Source organism: Bombus terrestris, chromosome 7, assembly GCF_910591885.1.
Source record: "Bombus terrestris chromosome 7, iyBomTerr1.2, whole genome shotgun sequence".
Taxonomy (NCBI): Eukaryota; Metazoa; Arthropoda; class Insecta; order Hymenoptera; family Apidae; genus Bombus; species Bombus terrestris.
Genome location: NC_063275.1, coordinates 12598280 through 12614398, shown reverse-complemented (window position 1 = coordinate 12614398; position 16119 = coordinate 12598280). Strand labels below are relative to the sequence as shown.

The following is a 16119-nucleotide window of genomic DNA, read 5'->3' as shown; positions in this document are numbered from 1 at the left end:
AGTTGATATGGTTCAATTCTCTGAAGAATAAAAATGGAAAAAGCAGAATGAGTCATAGTGAAAGATACTTTCTAAAACTGATGTTTCCCAATTACAATCCACCATTAAAATTTTCGTGCTGCTTTTAACTTATATGATTAGTTAGGAAGAACAAGATCTACAATGTTTTAGAATCTCTGTTAACCTGAAAATAAAAAACTAGTATCGGAACTTCTTTCCTTAACTCATTTATTATCCAATAAAATACTTATTAACCAAAAAACGACATCACAGGACAACAAAATATCCCTATGAATAGGTATATAAAATTCCCACAAATTGTTCAGCCTTAAAAAGTATTTTACGTAACCTATGCAGTTCTCGAAGCCGCAAAAAACTTTCACCGCATTGGAACACGACCATAAGCACAAAAAAGGAGCATAACCAGGACCCATATTTACATATCTTCTCGATTTTTCAATTTTTCGAACACCTTAACTTCTGCCACGTAAACTTTGTAAGCGTATATTTATTTGTGTGTTAAATTATAAAAAAAAGGATGAAGTTTCATTTTACTCTGCCATTTTCACGACTCGGATACACCGAACAGAATGAATTGGTTACCATCATCGTCACATGCTGGTTCTGGAGATTCGTAGGCGTACAGATTGAATAGCGACAGGTAAGCAACGAGCAGGGGAAAGAATCAGGAAGAGAGAAGATCGGCACGCGTACAAGGTGAGGTCAACGCGCCGCGCCGTGGATGAGCAATGAACTTGACCGGAAGTGGGTCAGGGACAGTCAGGGTAAACCTTCCTCGAGCTCGATAAGCATCCTTCGTAGCGCCGCGCCGCGATCCTTCTAGTATGACCAATGATTAGGTTTATGAATAGGTGACGACTAATTTATATAGTAATGAAGAGCTGTACATTAGCCTGAAAGTGTTATGTATTTTAATAAATATTTTCTAATGTGAAAATAGAAACTTCTATTGAAAATATCATAGGTATTCTATTTGTTATGCAATATATCGGTTGATCAAAATATGAAATATTTTGAGATATGATAAAATAAGTGAACAAATAGTGGAAGTACTTAGGTATTGAAGAGGTTTAATCGGGCTAGTGCTAGTGTTGCATAGTTAAGTTTTATTTATCATATATATCCTTATAGTACAGAGATTATTTAATCAATAACTGAAATTAATATTTACAGTTTTACCTAAATAAGCTGAATTTAACGTAACTTCGTTGATATCTATTTCCATTATGTGTCCATTTAGTTTTGTGCGTGACTATATCTTGATTATTTAGATGCATGAGATATTTGGATATAACACTTACATACTTTAGTTACTTCAACTATTAGTGACTTTAACATACAGTATATATCTAGTAACCTTGAGTACCTCAAATAATTTAGCTACTCTATCTAGATATGCGTTACGAAACAGTTTCAAATACCTTAAAAGCATTATGAATCTTTAATATTTAAGGTATAAAGTATTTGTTACCTCGACACGAATTATAGAGTTGTTCCATATATCGACATAGTAACAAATATTTGATCCATTTTCATTATTCATACATAAGAAACTTCTATACATACAATCCGTTCCTTAAAATAAAGTATCTTGCATAATTATAGTAGTGCAGTTTGCACGCAATAATCAAATATGTGATAGAATGTAAGTAAAATCTATACAGTTATCAATAAACACAATGTAGCCATAATCAGATTTCTTCGTATCATATTTTATCGGCAGATTATCCTACTTGAGCAACAAGACATTTTTTGGAAATTTCAGTCAAGCTATAATAAAATGTAGGTTAGGATCAAACAACACAATAATTTCTTTTCTGATGACTAGGGTATACAAGTCTACTTTTATTGAATAATTAAGCTTTGAGGATAAATACTTGAGGATAAAAACTATATAAAATACTATAATACTAATATACATAACATATGTACTAGTTTATTATATCTCACATATTTATATGTACGTAGATTAATATTATAACTACCAAATCAATCAAAATGATCAGTCAAATTTTTTATTTTCGTAATTACTAAAAACATTCAAATATTTTTGATAATATTAAAGTTTATTGTTATTGGTACAGGAACTTGAATATATATACTTATATGTTATTATCATATTGCCTTAATTTTAATTAACTATGTATAACATATTTAGGTACACATTATAGGTTGGCAGTTCTAGCGATACAACACAAACACACGCTCTAGCGTTCAGAATACAAAATACACACCCCGTGAGAAACTCAAACAGACGGAACGTAACGATAAAGGTCAGTCGCGTAACAATGCTAAACTCTAACTTCCTTGTGTGAAATTGATTCGACTGTTACACCCTTTTTCAGCAAAATTTGCTTGGGTAACGAAATTCGTCCGATGTTCATCGAAAAGTGGATCACGTAACGTGAAACCTTCGACTTGGAATTTTAATTCGCATTGCGTCACGCGCTCGTTGCGCGTGTAATTGAAATATGCGGGCAAATAACAATTACGGAAGTGGAGAACAATAGTATAGACTAACGAAGAACTGTGAGATTTTACTTACGTTTAACCTTTTTTAATAGTTTGTATTCCTATTATTATTTTCTTATAGTAGCATATCTTAGTTATTTTTCAATTCTTTTATTGCCGTTCCTAATTGTTATTTACGACTCTTCACATCTATTTCTAAATATCTGCAATATATTTATAAGATTATTGGATGAAAATATAATCCTTTGGAATATAAAAGATATAGATTAAAGTCACATATTTTTTCTTTAGGGAAAAGTATGGAAGATAAGAGAATTCGTTAGATCTCTAAATAGCCTTCTAATCTAAATATTCTAAAATGATTACTTAACCTGATTGTTGTAATTTTTCTTCAACAAAGGAAAGAAATCCAAGTAATGGTGAGCATTGTTAAGCAATTTGTTAGTGTAGAAACTCGTTTTTACGAATGTTGTTTTTAAACACGATTAACGTATAATTTATTCTCCGTCTTGACGAAGCTGTAGGCAGAGGAAAACTGATTCCTGTTCAATTACCATTCCATTACATAGGGTTATCCTGTTTGCGTAAAGTTCGTTCTTCGCGAAGAATCTCGAGCATCTGATCGAGCTTCTGTGATTTCTGTCAGGCTGATTCATGGCTTTCATTAAACTTTTGTTTGCGATGAGTTTCCAATATCTAGGACGATTTTTGCAAACGGACAACCCAATCAAAAGAGGATATTGCCTTTCTTTATCAAAAGATTAACTTTGATTTAACTAAAAATTCATTAAAAATCTATGAAAAATTTGTTTAATAATAAATATATCATTAATAATAATAAAAAGGGCTAATAAGAATGTTATTATATATAAATGAAAATTGTATTTAAAAATATATGAATGAGAAAGATTTGAAAAAATAATTTTTGTAATTAGGTGTGTTTGCTTAGTTAAGTACACAAATACTGAGATAGGTTACACTTAATAATCGATAAAAATTTCTCATGGGAAAGATCTTGACCCGTATAAGTCGACATTTCACGATACAGATAGTTACGAGATTAGACTTATATCTAGGAACAAAATTGCATTGCCAATTGCACAATTCTTTTACATTCTTTTAGTATCTTTATAACACTGTGATGTAAATTATGAGAGATAGCGTTATAAATATATATTGCCTTAAATATAAATATAGTATTTAATGTTGCAATGTTACTATTGTTCAAAATTACTTGAATAGTTTAACTCTATACAAAATAAAAAATATTTTTACATTTAAATATAAAATTAAAACGTAGCGTTTAATTAAAAACTAAATTTGAAATGCAAATAATAAATTAAATCTATCAAAACACTAATCCTGATAAAATAAGGTGCCATAAAATAAACGATCCTGTGATTACTTGGATCAGGTATTAAATAATATTTTGTTGAACATAAATAGGAATTGCATTAAGGTTCTACTCACGAGACTATTACGGTGCATTCAAAACATAATTCATCGTTCCATGAATGTCCTAATACACATGTAATAAAACGTTCGCATGTCAGTCACGTTCCATGACATTGAATAATATTTGATTATACCGTGACAGATTCGTAAGCATATGATGACCATGTCATCGACGTTTGTTGAATATTTAATGACGTTGCATTACAATTTAACATATTACTGCTCAACATTGTAAATTTTGGAAACTTTCAAATTTCAAGTGATTTCTCTTTTACAATTCTCTTATCGATATTACTATTTTATTTCCTTCCTTATCATTTCAAGTCTTTCTTTTGTTAACGAAAAATATCTAATTTAATTTCTACCACTAAAAACATTCAAATTTTGAGATCTAAATTGAATGTATAGATTGAATTTTTAACTTTAGCTAATTAACTATTAACTAATTTGTAAAAAATGAGAAATAAAATTGATCTGCAATCTTCAACGATGTTAGATAGCGTGAACAATGCTGTGAAAATTACAACATAAAATTACCTTATAATCACTCCTTCAAAAGAATGACACCATCATTTTATATTCCATTTCACTTTACATCAATTTATCAAAAAGAAAAAATTCACTATAAGCTACATTAATGGGGAGTAGATGAAAAATAAGTTATTCATGGAAACCTACCACCTTGATGCTATTTTTCATTTTACCTTCCATCAATTTCTGGGAACGAGCTTCCTTCGTTGAAATTTCACACTCATAAATCCTAATCAAGGGAACGTTAAAAGACTGCTTCATAAAAATCCAATAGAACAAAGAAGCCCTACAGAACTAAACACTAACGACTTCCTCATATCACCAATGTGCTATCTCTGTTGCAACTCAGCGGTGGCCACTAATTCGCCTTATGTGGCATTCCAGCTCGTTGTTACCGAAACGTCAGTCGGATCGAGGTCACGGCCAGTGGAGAAAGTTTTCTAATCACTTCCGTGGAATGGTTCTCGAATGTGTTCGTCTGCTGAAACGTGTAAAAATATCTATGGTCCTATTCTTGTGTGTTTATCCATACGCATGTATAAAGATAAATAAGAATCGGTGCAATGGAATTTTACTTTCACATTCGTATTTCTGTTGAATCAAACCCACTTCTCTTTGTAGATGTTATGGGAATCATAAGAACTCACCAATCTCTTCAATCCTAGCAATGCATGAGCAATAGGATAGCAAAGTACCCAATTTTTATATTTATTTTAACAATTTTTGTATTTTATATAAAATATCACACGACCTCTTTCGATACCGTATTAATTTTAATTCTTTACATAGTATATCAATATATACAAAAATTTCCAATATTAAAGCTTCAGATTTATTGCTAGTTATACACTTATTGAGTAATCACCAATTTGGTTGCCTACAAGTTGGGGTTAAAGGGTTAAAAGGCTATAAGGATCAAAAGTGTCTTTCTTGATATCGGAAATTTCAGGTAGATGTTCCTAAAAAATAGGAAAACTTATTGGAAACAGAAAACTTCTGTATAGAGAGAAAGTGGTAATAGGATTAAATAATAATTCTAAATTGAAATGAATTAAATTTGAGACTTACTTTGATGCAAAGTAAAATTCCATGATAAGGTTGTGTAATGAGAACTTTTATGAGACTGCTAATATTTTATTAATTAAACTGACACAGAATATGTTTGTTAATTATTAGGAATTAACCTTGGCCATTAATTGATAAAAAAGTTGATTTCTCCTATAACTGACAATTTATGAAATTATTGAAGTTATAAAGTTATTATTATGAATAAATAAAAGAAGTTTCTATATGAATTCACTATTATATATTTGCACGCAGATGAATTTCCAAAATCACTTTCTATACAAATATGAAGTACATATGTATAGCAAACATGAAATGGTATACTAAACATAAAAAAGAAGATCAAAGAGTAAAAGGACTATTGCATAGTGGATTCAATTTAATGCGAAATTTCCTCTACTTTAATATTATATTTACCTATTATAACAAAGATCTTTATCCAAAATTGTTGTCCATTAATTGATAATAATATTATCAATCTTCTCCTAACAATTTACTCTCTACTATACTGCAATAATTCTCTGGTATCAAATATTCTCTACAGAAGTTACAAAAAATCAAAGTAATCGACCAGCTCGCAGGAACAGAATTACAAGAATGCGACTAGACGAGACAAACGTGTTACTGGAGAGCAAACAATTTAGAAAATCACGATTACCAGGTCAGGAGGAATGATGGAAAGAGATAGAGAACGATTTGTCACGACGTATCCGTTGAATCCGGCTCGTGGAATCGTGAAAACTGGACGCACTCATAACTTTCTATTGGTATATGAAAATTTCAGCGGGGCAAACATGGCCACCAGGCCCACGGCATAAAAAAAAGCAAATTCAGGTTCTCATAAGTTGCAAAATATCTCTTCCTGTCGTGAAAGTTTCTTTCTATCCATGATCCACTGCTTGTTTAAAATACTGTTACAGTGACAAAATGTGACATTTGTCTTTTTCGGTTTATTATCGTTTTATTCACTTAGAAATTGAACGTATAGGTGGAAAAGTTGTTATATAATTTAGTTGATATATAAAAATTATAATGTATATCTATTATGTGATTTTTTAGATGGTGGAATTGGTTTCAAAGTGTCTAGTTAGAGAATAAGTGGTTCATGGCAGCTGTACAATATGTTTTGAATTTTTTGATGATGACGATATTGCAAAAATTTTTTTGTAGTACGTTTTTCATGTTCTTTATCCTCGTTTTATTTAATGTAATATTTTAACCCAAGTTTTCTAGCTAAAATAATACTTTTCAATGAATTGAAAAAATATCTTTATACAAAAATCATGTTCCCATACACAAATCAATTTATTATAAGACTTTTATATTGGAAAGAAAATAGAAGTACTTAAATTAATAACAGAAAGTACAGATTTTTTTATTTTCTTATTTCAAATTAGAAATAAGGAAATATGTACATATTAATGCAGAATATAGTATTTCATTAAATAAATTAATTTATCATAGGAATTGAATTCTATCTATCTTAGTCATTTAATACTTTTTGAGGAGAAATATCTGTATTTAGACAGCTGGATCGATGCTTCCTCAATGAGATCCAAATCACCGAGTCGATCTCGACCTCGACTTTCACCCTCGCGCAAGGTCTAGGACACTCAGGTAACACGGATCTTCTTCCTATGAATGAAGAATCCTTCGTGGTCATCAAGAAACTGGTATGAAATGTGTCTCTAAAGTTTCTTAAATAATAGTCGCTTCCTCAATGTCAAGAGAGGCATTAAGAAATTGAGATATTCCTACGAGTAATTATTCTTATTATTTTGTTAGGAAATAAATATTTCAATATTTTAGCATAGAAATTATAAAAGCACTTGGATCAATTAAGTATTTCTATAAAAAATCTTTTTAATAAAAAACAACTATAATAGATATAAAGTATCATTTTTTTTTGAAAATATAATTAATACATTAATAATGCTGCTGAAATAATTAATAAGTACTGCAATGATCTAATTAGTTCAATAAACATGTCTTCCATTTTTTATTTAATATAATGGTTTTATGTATTTCATTATAAATGTATGAATCTCTTTTAAATTAAATATTTGCTGTTGCTATTTTTCTCTACAAATCGAAAGGAGTTTTTCCTTCTTAATAGTAACAGCTTGCTTATTCTTTTCTGTTCTATTAACAAAAGACCAACAAATTGGGTCAAATCCTGTTAGTTTTATACTCGGACGATCGTAACAAAGGAAATTGTGTTAGCGGAGTGCGTCATATTGTACCGAAGGAATTCTCGAAGAGAGGAAGGAAAAATGGAAATGTGAGTCAGCATCCTATGGGTCTTATACTCACAACTTCAGTTATAGTTTCACTTTCGCCATTCCAGATGCCGTTCTTTACCGACGACTCAACGAGCCAGCTTATCGCATATTTGTATATATCAAAAAATTGCTCAAATTAACATAAAAAGAAATGTAGTTCTCTCAATGGCATGTCGGTAGAGAAATGATAGATGTAATTGGAAAAGAACTTTCCTAAAAGTTTTCTATTGTATTTCTAAAATTTACTTAAGAGATCAAAGAAAAGAGATTGTGATTTGTAAAGGAAATATATTGAAAAATTGTCTTTAGAGTTAAACGGAGAATTGTTTTATCTGATATTGTCATGCTTTTCCTCTTTCTTTTTTTGCTCTTATTTTGTAAAGGATAAAAATTTCAGTGTTGAATATAAAAATTGTATTCTTGAGAAATTGAAAATTGTACTTTTCAGTAGATATCTTCCTGGAAATTGAATGAAAATGGTATTGGATATTAAAAGCTTTCTTTATTTTTAATTTTATGAATATAATAATGAATCTTATCACCTTTTGTCGTAAGTACATTTTTGTCGGGAACACTGAGAATGCCGACCAAGTTCCAGAATTCGATCTAAATAACAGTCATATATGTATATGCATGTGTGTATATATATAATTTAATACAATAATATATTAATGGTTATACCTATACATTTTATCGCTTTGTCTTTATCCTCGTCTCTTCCAGTTTTCACTCTTTTTTGTCTGTTTTTCTAATTTATTTTTGTACGATCGAGATCAACCGATCTGGACTTGGTGCGAACCTTCTTTGCTTCACACGTGACTTCAATTTCGATTACTCGATTAATCCACTGATCGAATCACAAATTGTGTTTTAAACTCTATCTAATTATCTTAAATTTAATGTTCGTTCGTCCTATCGAACAGACCTGTGCGGAGCATTGTCGATCGATCTGCCATCTGGATCACTATCACTTTATCGTTCAGCTACGATGAAAGCAAACAAATTCGAATTGAATTGAAACATGTAGAAACTTGTAATTTATAATTTATATTTATATTTGTATAATTTATATTTGAAGAATTCGAAAATTCGTAGCGAAAGTTAAGAAAGATTTAGTTCATTAACGAATTCTCGATATTTCTCTTTAATTCACTTTAGTATCCAACTAAGGATAATATTTATACGAATAATATTTATTCGTTTTATTATTTGAATGAAATACATAATCAGACTACGTATATTCATGCAAATTCACATTTTTACGAATATAATTAAGAAATTGCAATTTGAATAAGAAATTGTTTTATCTATTAAATATTGTAGAGGATACTATACTTTGGACATTTTATATAATCCTGTTGCATTTCCAAATTTTTCATAAATGCATAAAAATCTATACTCTATTTATAATAAGAGCACTACGAACATTTTCAATGACCAATAATAAATAAAATGGAGTTTTAGAAATAGAAAACACTCATCCAGAGGACAGAATTCGGGAAAAATATACGCGCCCTAGTGTGATTTCGTGGAAATCAAATTCGTCCTTTCTACATATTCTTTTTTTCACTATTTCTCATGTTCTCTTTCTTTCTCTCTCTCTCGCTCTCACTCTCTCTCTCTCTCTCTCTCTCTCTCCGTATTTCGGCCTTGCTTTCCTCTTAACGGCTAAGACACTTTAATGAAGATTCATATAACACGAAGAAACTGGAGCATGCAAACTTGAAAGTGCGTGCACGAGATAATAATGAATATACGCGTGAATGTATGACCGCTCGTATCTTTTTACGTTTCCCTGTTTGCGCTTGAACAACCGTGTTCCGAAAGAAACGGCTCAAATTACAAGAGCAGACGTAGAAAACTATTTTCCTTCTCTGTCGGTGAGATGCTTATACGGAGGAAAATGTCTCTTTTAAAATTGAGAAAGCAATGTTTTTGAAATATCTTATACACCTTGTTGGAAGTACAAAATTGGAAGAGTAGAAAAACCACGGTGTAGAACGGGAATAGTTTCTCTTGAAGCGTCGATCGATACTCACACTATCTTCAAAAACTGTAATTTAATTATTATTTATTTGTAGTTGTCTAGCTTTTGAATGATTTAAATCGCATGTTGTAATTGTAAATTAATTTTAAGTTATGGAACTTAATGATTGAACGAATAAATATGACTATGAAAACAATACAAATATATGTAGTCCAGTATTGGAAAATTTATAGTTTTCGAATTGTCAGAAATAATTAATAATAATAATAATAATAATTACCAGAAATAATTAACAATAAGTAGATTCTTCAATAATCGTTTCCATTACAAGTGATTATTCATTACCAAGGTTAGTGATCTGTTTAGCGTTAATGTGTTACATAAGCGTTGCTAATAGTCACTAACATTAATTGTTCCGAACCTTTACTGTTTTGAGTATTTTATTGCTTATGGTCACAACGATTATCGTTGGTAATTATATTTACTGTTGTTATGAGTGCTAATATTTAACCGACGCTTCAATGTGATTAAATGTTACCAAATGACTGAAAAATGAAATTGCATGAGCACACTATTCATTATAATCTTTTGAAAAGAATACAATGAATTGTTATCCACATCATTGTTTATCTGTTACTTAAATTTATCTTTTATCTGAATACAAAGCATTTTAGCAAAATTTACCAAGAGAATATATTCTCACAATTTCATGGAAAACATAAATGGAACAGTGAATCCACGTACCCACACAATTTCAATACAAGGAATGTCGTATGGAATGACTATAGAAAACAACTTATCAGCTATGTGATTTAAAATCCCGAAAATCAACACCAACAAATTCAATAATCGACTCATACTTCTGATTGTCCGCCTTATAATAAAACGAAGCTAAACTAAGATCTATAAAAAAGAAAAGTTTCTGTTTAGCTATAGTCACGAAATTTTAAATCACACGCTCTACATCTCTCGACCTAAACACAATGAAATTGATTTGCAATATCACAAGTTTTTCACTTACGAAGAAAGTTCGTTGATTAGATTCTACATGATAGAAAGAATCGCCTAATTTTCCCTCGTTTTTCGTATGCATCTCACGTTCACGTGTAAGTGTTCAGTGTGTTCTGTATTATACGTTTTGTCCCTCGACTCAGGCTCAAAATCGGCGATAAACGTTACTATGCACCGCTGACCATAGGTATGTACATATTTAAGACACTTAGTTATACTGCTGAATTCAAAGAAAGTCCTGTGGAAGAAACACTAGCCTGATTGGTTGTTAGCAGACCCAACACGATCGTAAAGTTAAGCACGCGTATTGGCCGAAAGTGTCACATATATAAACAAAAGAATGTAGGAACGCGTGACAGTAAACGATAAATAGTATACCTTCTTTGCCGATCCATAAGATTTTATTAAATAATTCAAATAAATTTTATTTCACTTAGTTTTTTTACTTTATAAAACATAGGTAACGCGAATGAAATAACACATTTGTAACAAAAATAAAAACAGTGAAATGCATCTAATTTGTACTAAGTATCAAGAGTTGTCTTAATACTTATGGCCGATATTACTTACATTTGAACCCTTTGAAGCGCGAACTACTTCCGGTTATAGTCCGATTTCTTTAATTTCCTACCAAGATAAAATACGGAAGATGGGGATAGAATTACGCTAACGGAACTTTCAGTCATGATTTCAATTACGATTCGTCAATTTCACAGTTGACCGATCATGTTATTTAACGACGATTTAGCTAGGATAATTTTAGTATCTACTATTTAATTTTAATAATCTAAGAACTAACTCTACTTCTAGTAATTTTTATAATTTCTTTCAATATTTCGAATATAAATATGTAAATATGCGTACAGGATATTAAAATTATGTAGGTTCATAATTTTAAATGTTAAAAAATATTCTGTGTGTTTACATGAATTAGTTGTTTAAAATAATTTCAGTCTGTTAGTAACTTCTTTTTCGATCATCTGAAATTTTCATCTTAACACAAACTGCATTTTAAAAGACTGTACTAAGCAGCCATAATAAATTTGTTTTATACAGTTAAGTTAGAATTGCAGATTTATAAATTCAACAATATAATTGTATCTCTGTATCCTTATAAATATACAAAAAATAAAATATGTATAATTGAATATATAAAAATATTATATAAATGTATTAAAAAGGAGATAAAAATTTCGAATGAAATATAAAAAATATTTATAACGCTTCAAAGGGTCAAATATGAGTGAAAATGTACTCGAAAGATACAATTTTCTTTTACAACACTTGTGGTTTTACTGACATCATGAACCTCACGATCATGCAAATACAAGAAACAGCGAGAAAAGCGATAGCGAAAGACTTGGAAAAAAATTGGCGATGCCGCGATGTTCCGAGTTAGAAAAGCGAAAAAATGGATCAGCGATATCTCTCCTTCCCCTTTCAGCTTTCTCATCGGCTGGCACGAACCGTAAAATCGCGGTTAGGAATAATTAATTCAACGCGTTTTGCCTCCCTCCTCAAGCATGTTTGCCATGGCGGATTTACCCATATTCATTTGACAAAACGCTAATTAGCCAAATTTTACTCTATAATAAATTCCTTAAAACGTACTCGAAAATACAAAATTTCGTTTATAATTATTTTATGAATCTTTTACTAGTCGCATGCTAGTCATCGCATAATTTTACGATATTTTTCATATAATACTTGATGTACAACTTTTAAAATTGTAATATTAATATCTTTATTCGGCTATTATTGCTTTTGCGACAACGCGAGCTCGTAACTATCCGGAAATGGAACATACATAACGGAAGTAAAGTGGTTTTTCCTTTTTACAGAGACAATATTATGATGATGATTACACAATGAGAGAAAAACCAGTATAAAAAGAACGCAGCGTAATATTCACAATGAAGAAAGTTACGAGGTCCGGCAGGAACGTTATTTAATCGCAAGAGCTACAAACTATTGTCACGAGGACAGCGATAACTATTATTGTTATAAAAATAGTAATACAACTGGTCGGAGAAACTTTCTGCCCCTTTCTATGCTTTTTTCCGGTTTCTTCCGAACATCTTCACGCACGACTAATATTTTCCACGGTTTCTTCGTTAATTACCATGATTTGTACAAAGAAATCGCATAATGCCATTACCCAGCACGATTCTATTAGAAATTGAATATTTTCCTTTTATTTAAACTGCGATATGTTCCTGGTTATAACGTGAACAATTGTAATAAAATTCTATCATTCAACCGTAAAGAGAAACTCTGTCACTTTTTACAATTTTCCACACGCAAAGATGCTCGTTATAGCATATGTTAATTATATTGTATTCATGCTCGAGGAGGCGAATGAACGCGTGACAGTGTGCGTTGGAACGAAGAATTCGATAATATTAAATACTATTTAAAGAAAATAACATTAGGACACTTCGAGAGGTCTTAACGGTAAAAGACTAAATAATAAACTGATTTCACGAACGACGAATAGCTCCTCAACGATCGTTGAATAGTAAAATTACAATCGTGAGACTATAACGCGATAATTACAGCACGAGGTAGCGCGAAGACTCGAATAAGAACAGACTATATATATCGATCGAACTGTTATTACTTTCTTTTTTTACAATAATATAATATATAGAATAAAGTTTAGATGTGTGAATGTCGAATAACTGATTCTATCCGTCGTTCTTGAAATGGAAGAAACAACTCGTCGAGCGAATTTTGTCGGTTAAATAAGACCGCCGTAGAACAACTATATTTGTCTTTTTTTTTTCCTTTCTTTTTTTTTATATTTTTTCCTCTTTTTTTCTTTTAAACTTGTTAATATCTCTCTCTGTCACTGGTAACGATTCTGTAGCAGCTATATCTACGACACCGATGGACGAAACGGATCGACGAGGATAGCCCGTTAGTGGGAATTACTCTCGCGTATTTTTCTCGTTTTTCTTCTTTAAATGACTATGGTATCTCTTCTCCGTCGATATTGTTAACTAATATACCGCTATCGAACGCACATTCTTCGTTGAGTTTTGATACATTTGAAACGTGGTTCTTCCGTTGAAACCAGATATATATATATACTTTCAAAAACGTTTGTCTATTCGTTTGTTTTCCTTCGTTTTTTTTCACACAGGAAAGTCAAACGACAATTTATCGCAATTTGTTTCTTTCTTAACGTTACGTTTACTAAACTCGTTTCATTCGAATTTATGGAATTTTTTAATTTTCAAGGAAATAGATATTATATATTCAGAATAAAATTCAATATTTTACTGTCGTTAATTTCATGAGAGCATTATCGGGAAATTGCATCTTTCATTTTGACTTCCTTGTCGATGATCATACACACAGACTCACCAACACCATTATAGTCGAGTCGTTTGATACAACTACTAATCGTTCCAACTATCGAATCGAAACAGTATCTAATAACAATTTTGCGTGGTATGTCCCGGAGATTTATCTAGATATCTAGCGACTTTATATTACGTATATACGTATTTAATTACCGAATATAGTTGCAACTTTGAATATCTTATGCTATAAAAATGCGGAAGTCCTTCTGAATATTGTGATTACAATCTTCTTTTCTCTTTCTTATTGCAGTGAACTCGACCATCTGGTGGTTGATCTTTTTCATCCTCTAACTATATCTTATCTATTTCCTATTTCTCTTCATAATATGATGTAAAACTACCCTCACTGAGAATAAAACAGTTCAGACTTCGAAGATATACCACGCGAGGTGTTCTTAACGTGACCAGGTAAGACTGGAAACTAGAATGATGAAAATCCCCCCTAGCTAGACAACTATGAGTGGAAACAAAACGTTTCTCAGTCTATGTCGATCACATCCGGATTTTCCGCTGATCCCTTTCGCTGGCGCATCTTACGGCGCAGCAGGATCGTCCTCAGGATGCTCGGTGATCGTAGACCCGCGACTTCCGGCCGCGGGGCATGCTGCTACGCGGCCTTATGCCTTTTCCTCTGTTCCCTCCGCGTTAAATTCGACGCACCTGGACTACCCGATGCACTGCTCTTCTCGCAATCGGCAGTTGGTAATGGTTTCAACTCTCTGAAAAAGATGTATTATTTTTATTTGTTACATACTTTCAAATTAGTTTCAAATAGTTATAGCATAATATAGTACAGTAGCATAATACAAATATAATAAATGTTTATGTTTAAATTTGATTATTATTTATAAATAATAAAGATAGAAATCTTCGGAAAATTCTGGATTATCTCTTACCTTTACAAAATTGTTGTAATATAGTGCATTCATTCATAATGTCTAAATTACTAAAAATTAAGTACTAAAAATTGAATTACAACTTTGCAATAATTGATATTATTTGTTAAACAATATATTTTTACTATTTTTTATTATTTGTTTTTACTATATTTTTAAGGAATAAAGATATACATAAATTCTGTTGGTTAATTTAGATATATGCTACATTGCTATTCATCAAAAAAGTTTTATTCATTATAGCTTCAATAAAAGATGTTTATTTTAAAAAGTTATAGAGTAATTCTAAACAGACCTGTAATTAAGGAGCTCCTCGTCATCGGGCACTCTAGTTATGAGGTCTAGAAGCTCGTTGTTTGGAACCGAGTGAGGCCGGACAATTTTCCTGGAGAATTTATTGACGCCCCATACTAAAATAAGGTATCTTAGTGGGATGAAATACAGGACAGCAACACCAAGGATCGCCAAAATCATGGCTAAGTAACTCAAATAAGGAACAGTGAAATTGAAGAGATTCTTCACTCTTTCACAGAGACTGGCTATGTAACCGATCGAGTTCTGAACAGTCTGGGTCACCTCCTGAATTGCTTGCAAGCGTTCCTTTAGACTTTTTTTCTCTTCCTGAAAGGAAGAACCAGAATAATCCATTTTAGAGAAAATCTGATAAAAGAAGATTTACTAAAAATAAGTAAATATGCTGAAGAAATCAAATTTTGGTCTTAATTTTTTATTAAAAATTTTATTTGAAATAACAGTAATACTAATAGTAATTAGTAATAATAATAGAATGTTTTCTGTATGTTAGGACGTATAATCAAGGTCAATCTTTAACTCGATGAAGTCGATTTGACCAATATCGGCACACATCAATTCGTTGTTTGAATAGGTCGAAGGTTGAATCGAGGAAAGCGCCAGACCAAAATACTTGCCTATCGCGTTCGTGATATACGTCCAAATGTAATATTCATTGAAAGGAACCTTTAGCTACTGGCAACTAGGAATCTATTATAAACTTTTATTATTCCAGATGA

At 31.1% G+C, this 16119-nt stretch overlaps 1 protein-coding gene and 2 long non-coding RNA genes across 11 annotated transcripts in view; 1 reads left to right on the top strand and 2 right to left on the bottom strand.

Moving 5' to 3' along the window:
• Nucleotides 1-2066: 2066 nt before the first annotated feature.
• Nucleotides 2067-4851, bottom strand: LOC125385503. 2 transcript variants are annotated; one of them, XR_007224874.1, is made up of 3 exons: nucleotides 4486-4851; nucleotides 3964-4315; nucleotides 2067-3269 (listed from the first exon to the last, which is right to left on the bottom strand). It is a non-coding gene; the product is annotated as an uncharacterized LOC125385503 (long non-coding RNA). The 2 variants fall into 2 exon arrangements; XR_007224873.1 differs by having other exon boundaries at nucleotides 3964-4851.
• Nucleotides 4852-7438: 2587 nt separating this feature from the next.
• LOC125385501 lies at nucleotides 7439-8136 on the top strand. Its single transcript, XR_007224871.1, has 2 exons — nucleotides 7439-7825; nucleotides 7892-8136. It is a non-coding gene; the product is annotated as an uncharacterized LOC125385501 (long non-coding RNA).
• Nucleotides 8137-8308: 172 nt separating this feature from the next.
• Nucleotides 8309-16119, bottom strand: part of LOC100647382 (multiple C2 and transmembrane domain-containing protein) — a 43639-nt gene continuing 35828 nt past the window's right edge. For 6 of the 8 annotated variants that reach the window (XM_048407800.1, XM_012310202.2, XM_003396534.4 and 3 more), the window contains 2 exons: nucleotides 15384-15709; nucleotides 8309-14911 (listed from right to left, as the gene is read on the bottom strand). In XM_048407800.1, the coding sequence (XP_048263757.1) occupies nucleotides 14800-14911; nucleotides 15384-15709 (438 nt within the window). In that variant the 3' untranslated portion in view covers nucleotides 8309-14799. The remainder of the gene's footprint in view (nucleotides 14912-15383; nucleotides 15710-16119) is intronic. The other 2 variants (XR_007224851.1, XR_007224852.1) reach the window with 2 other exon arrangements.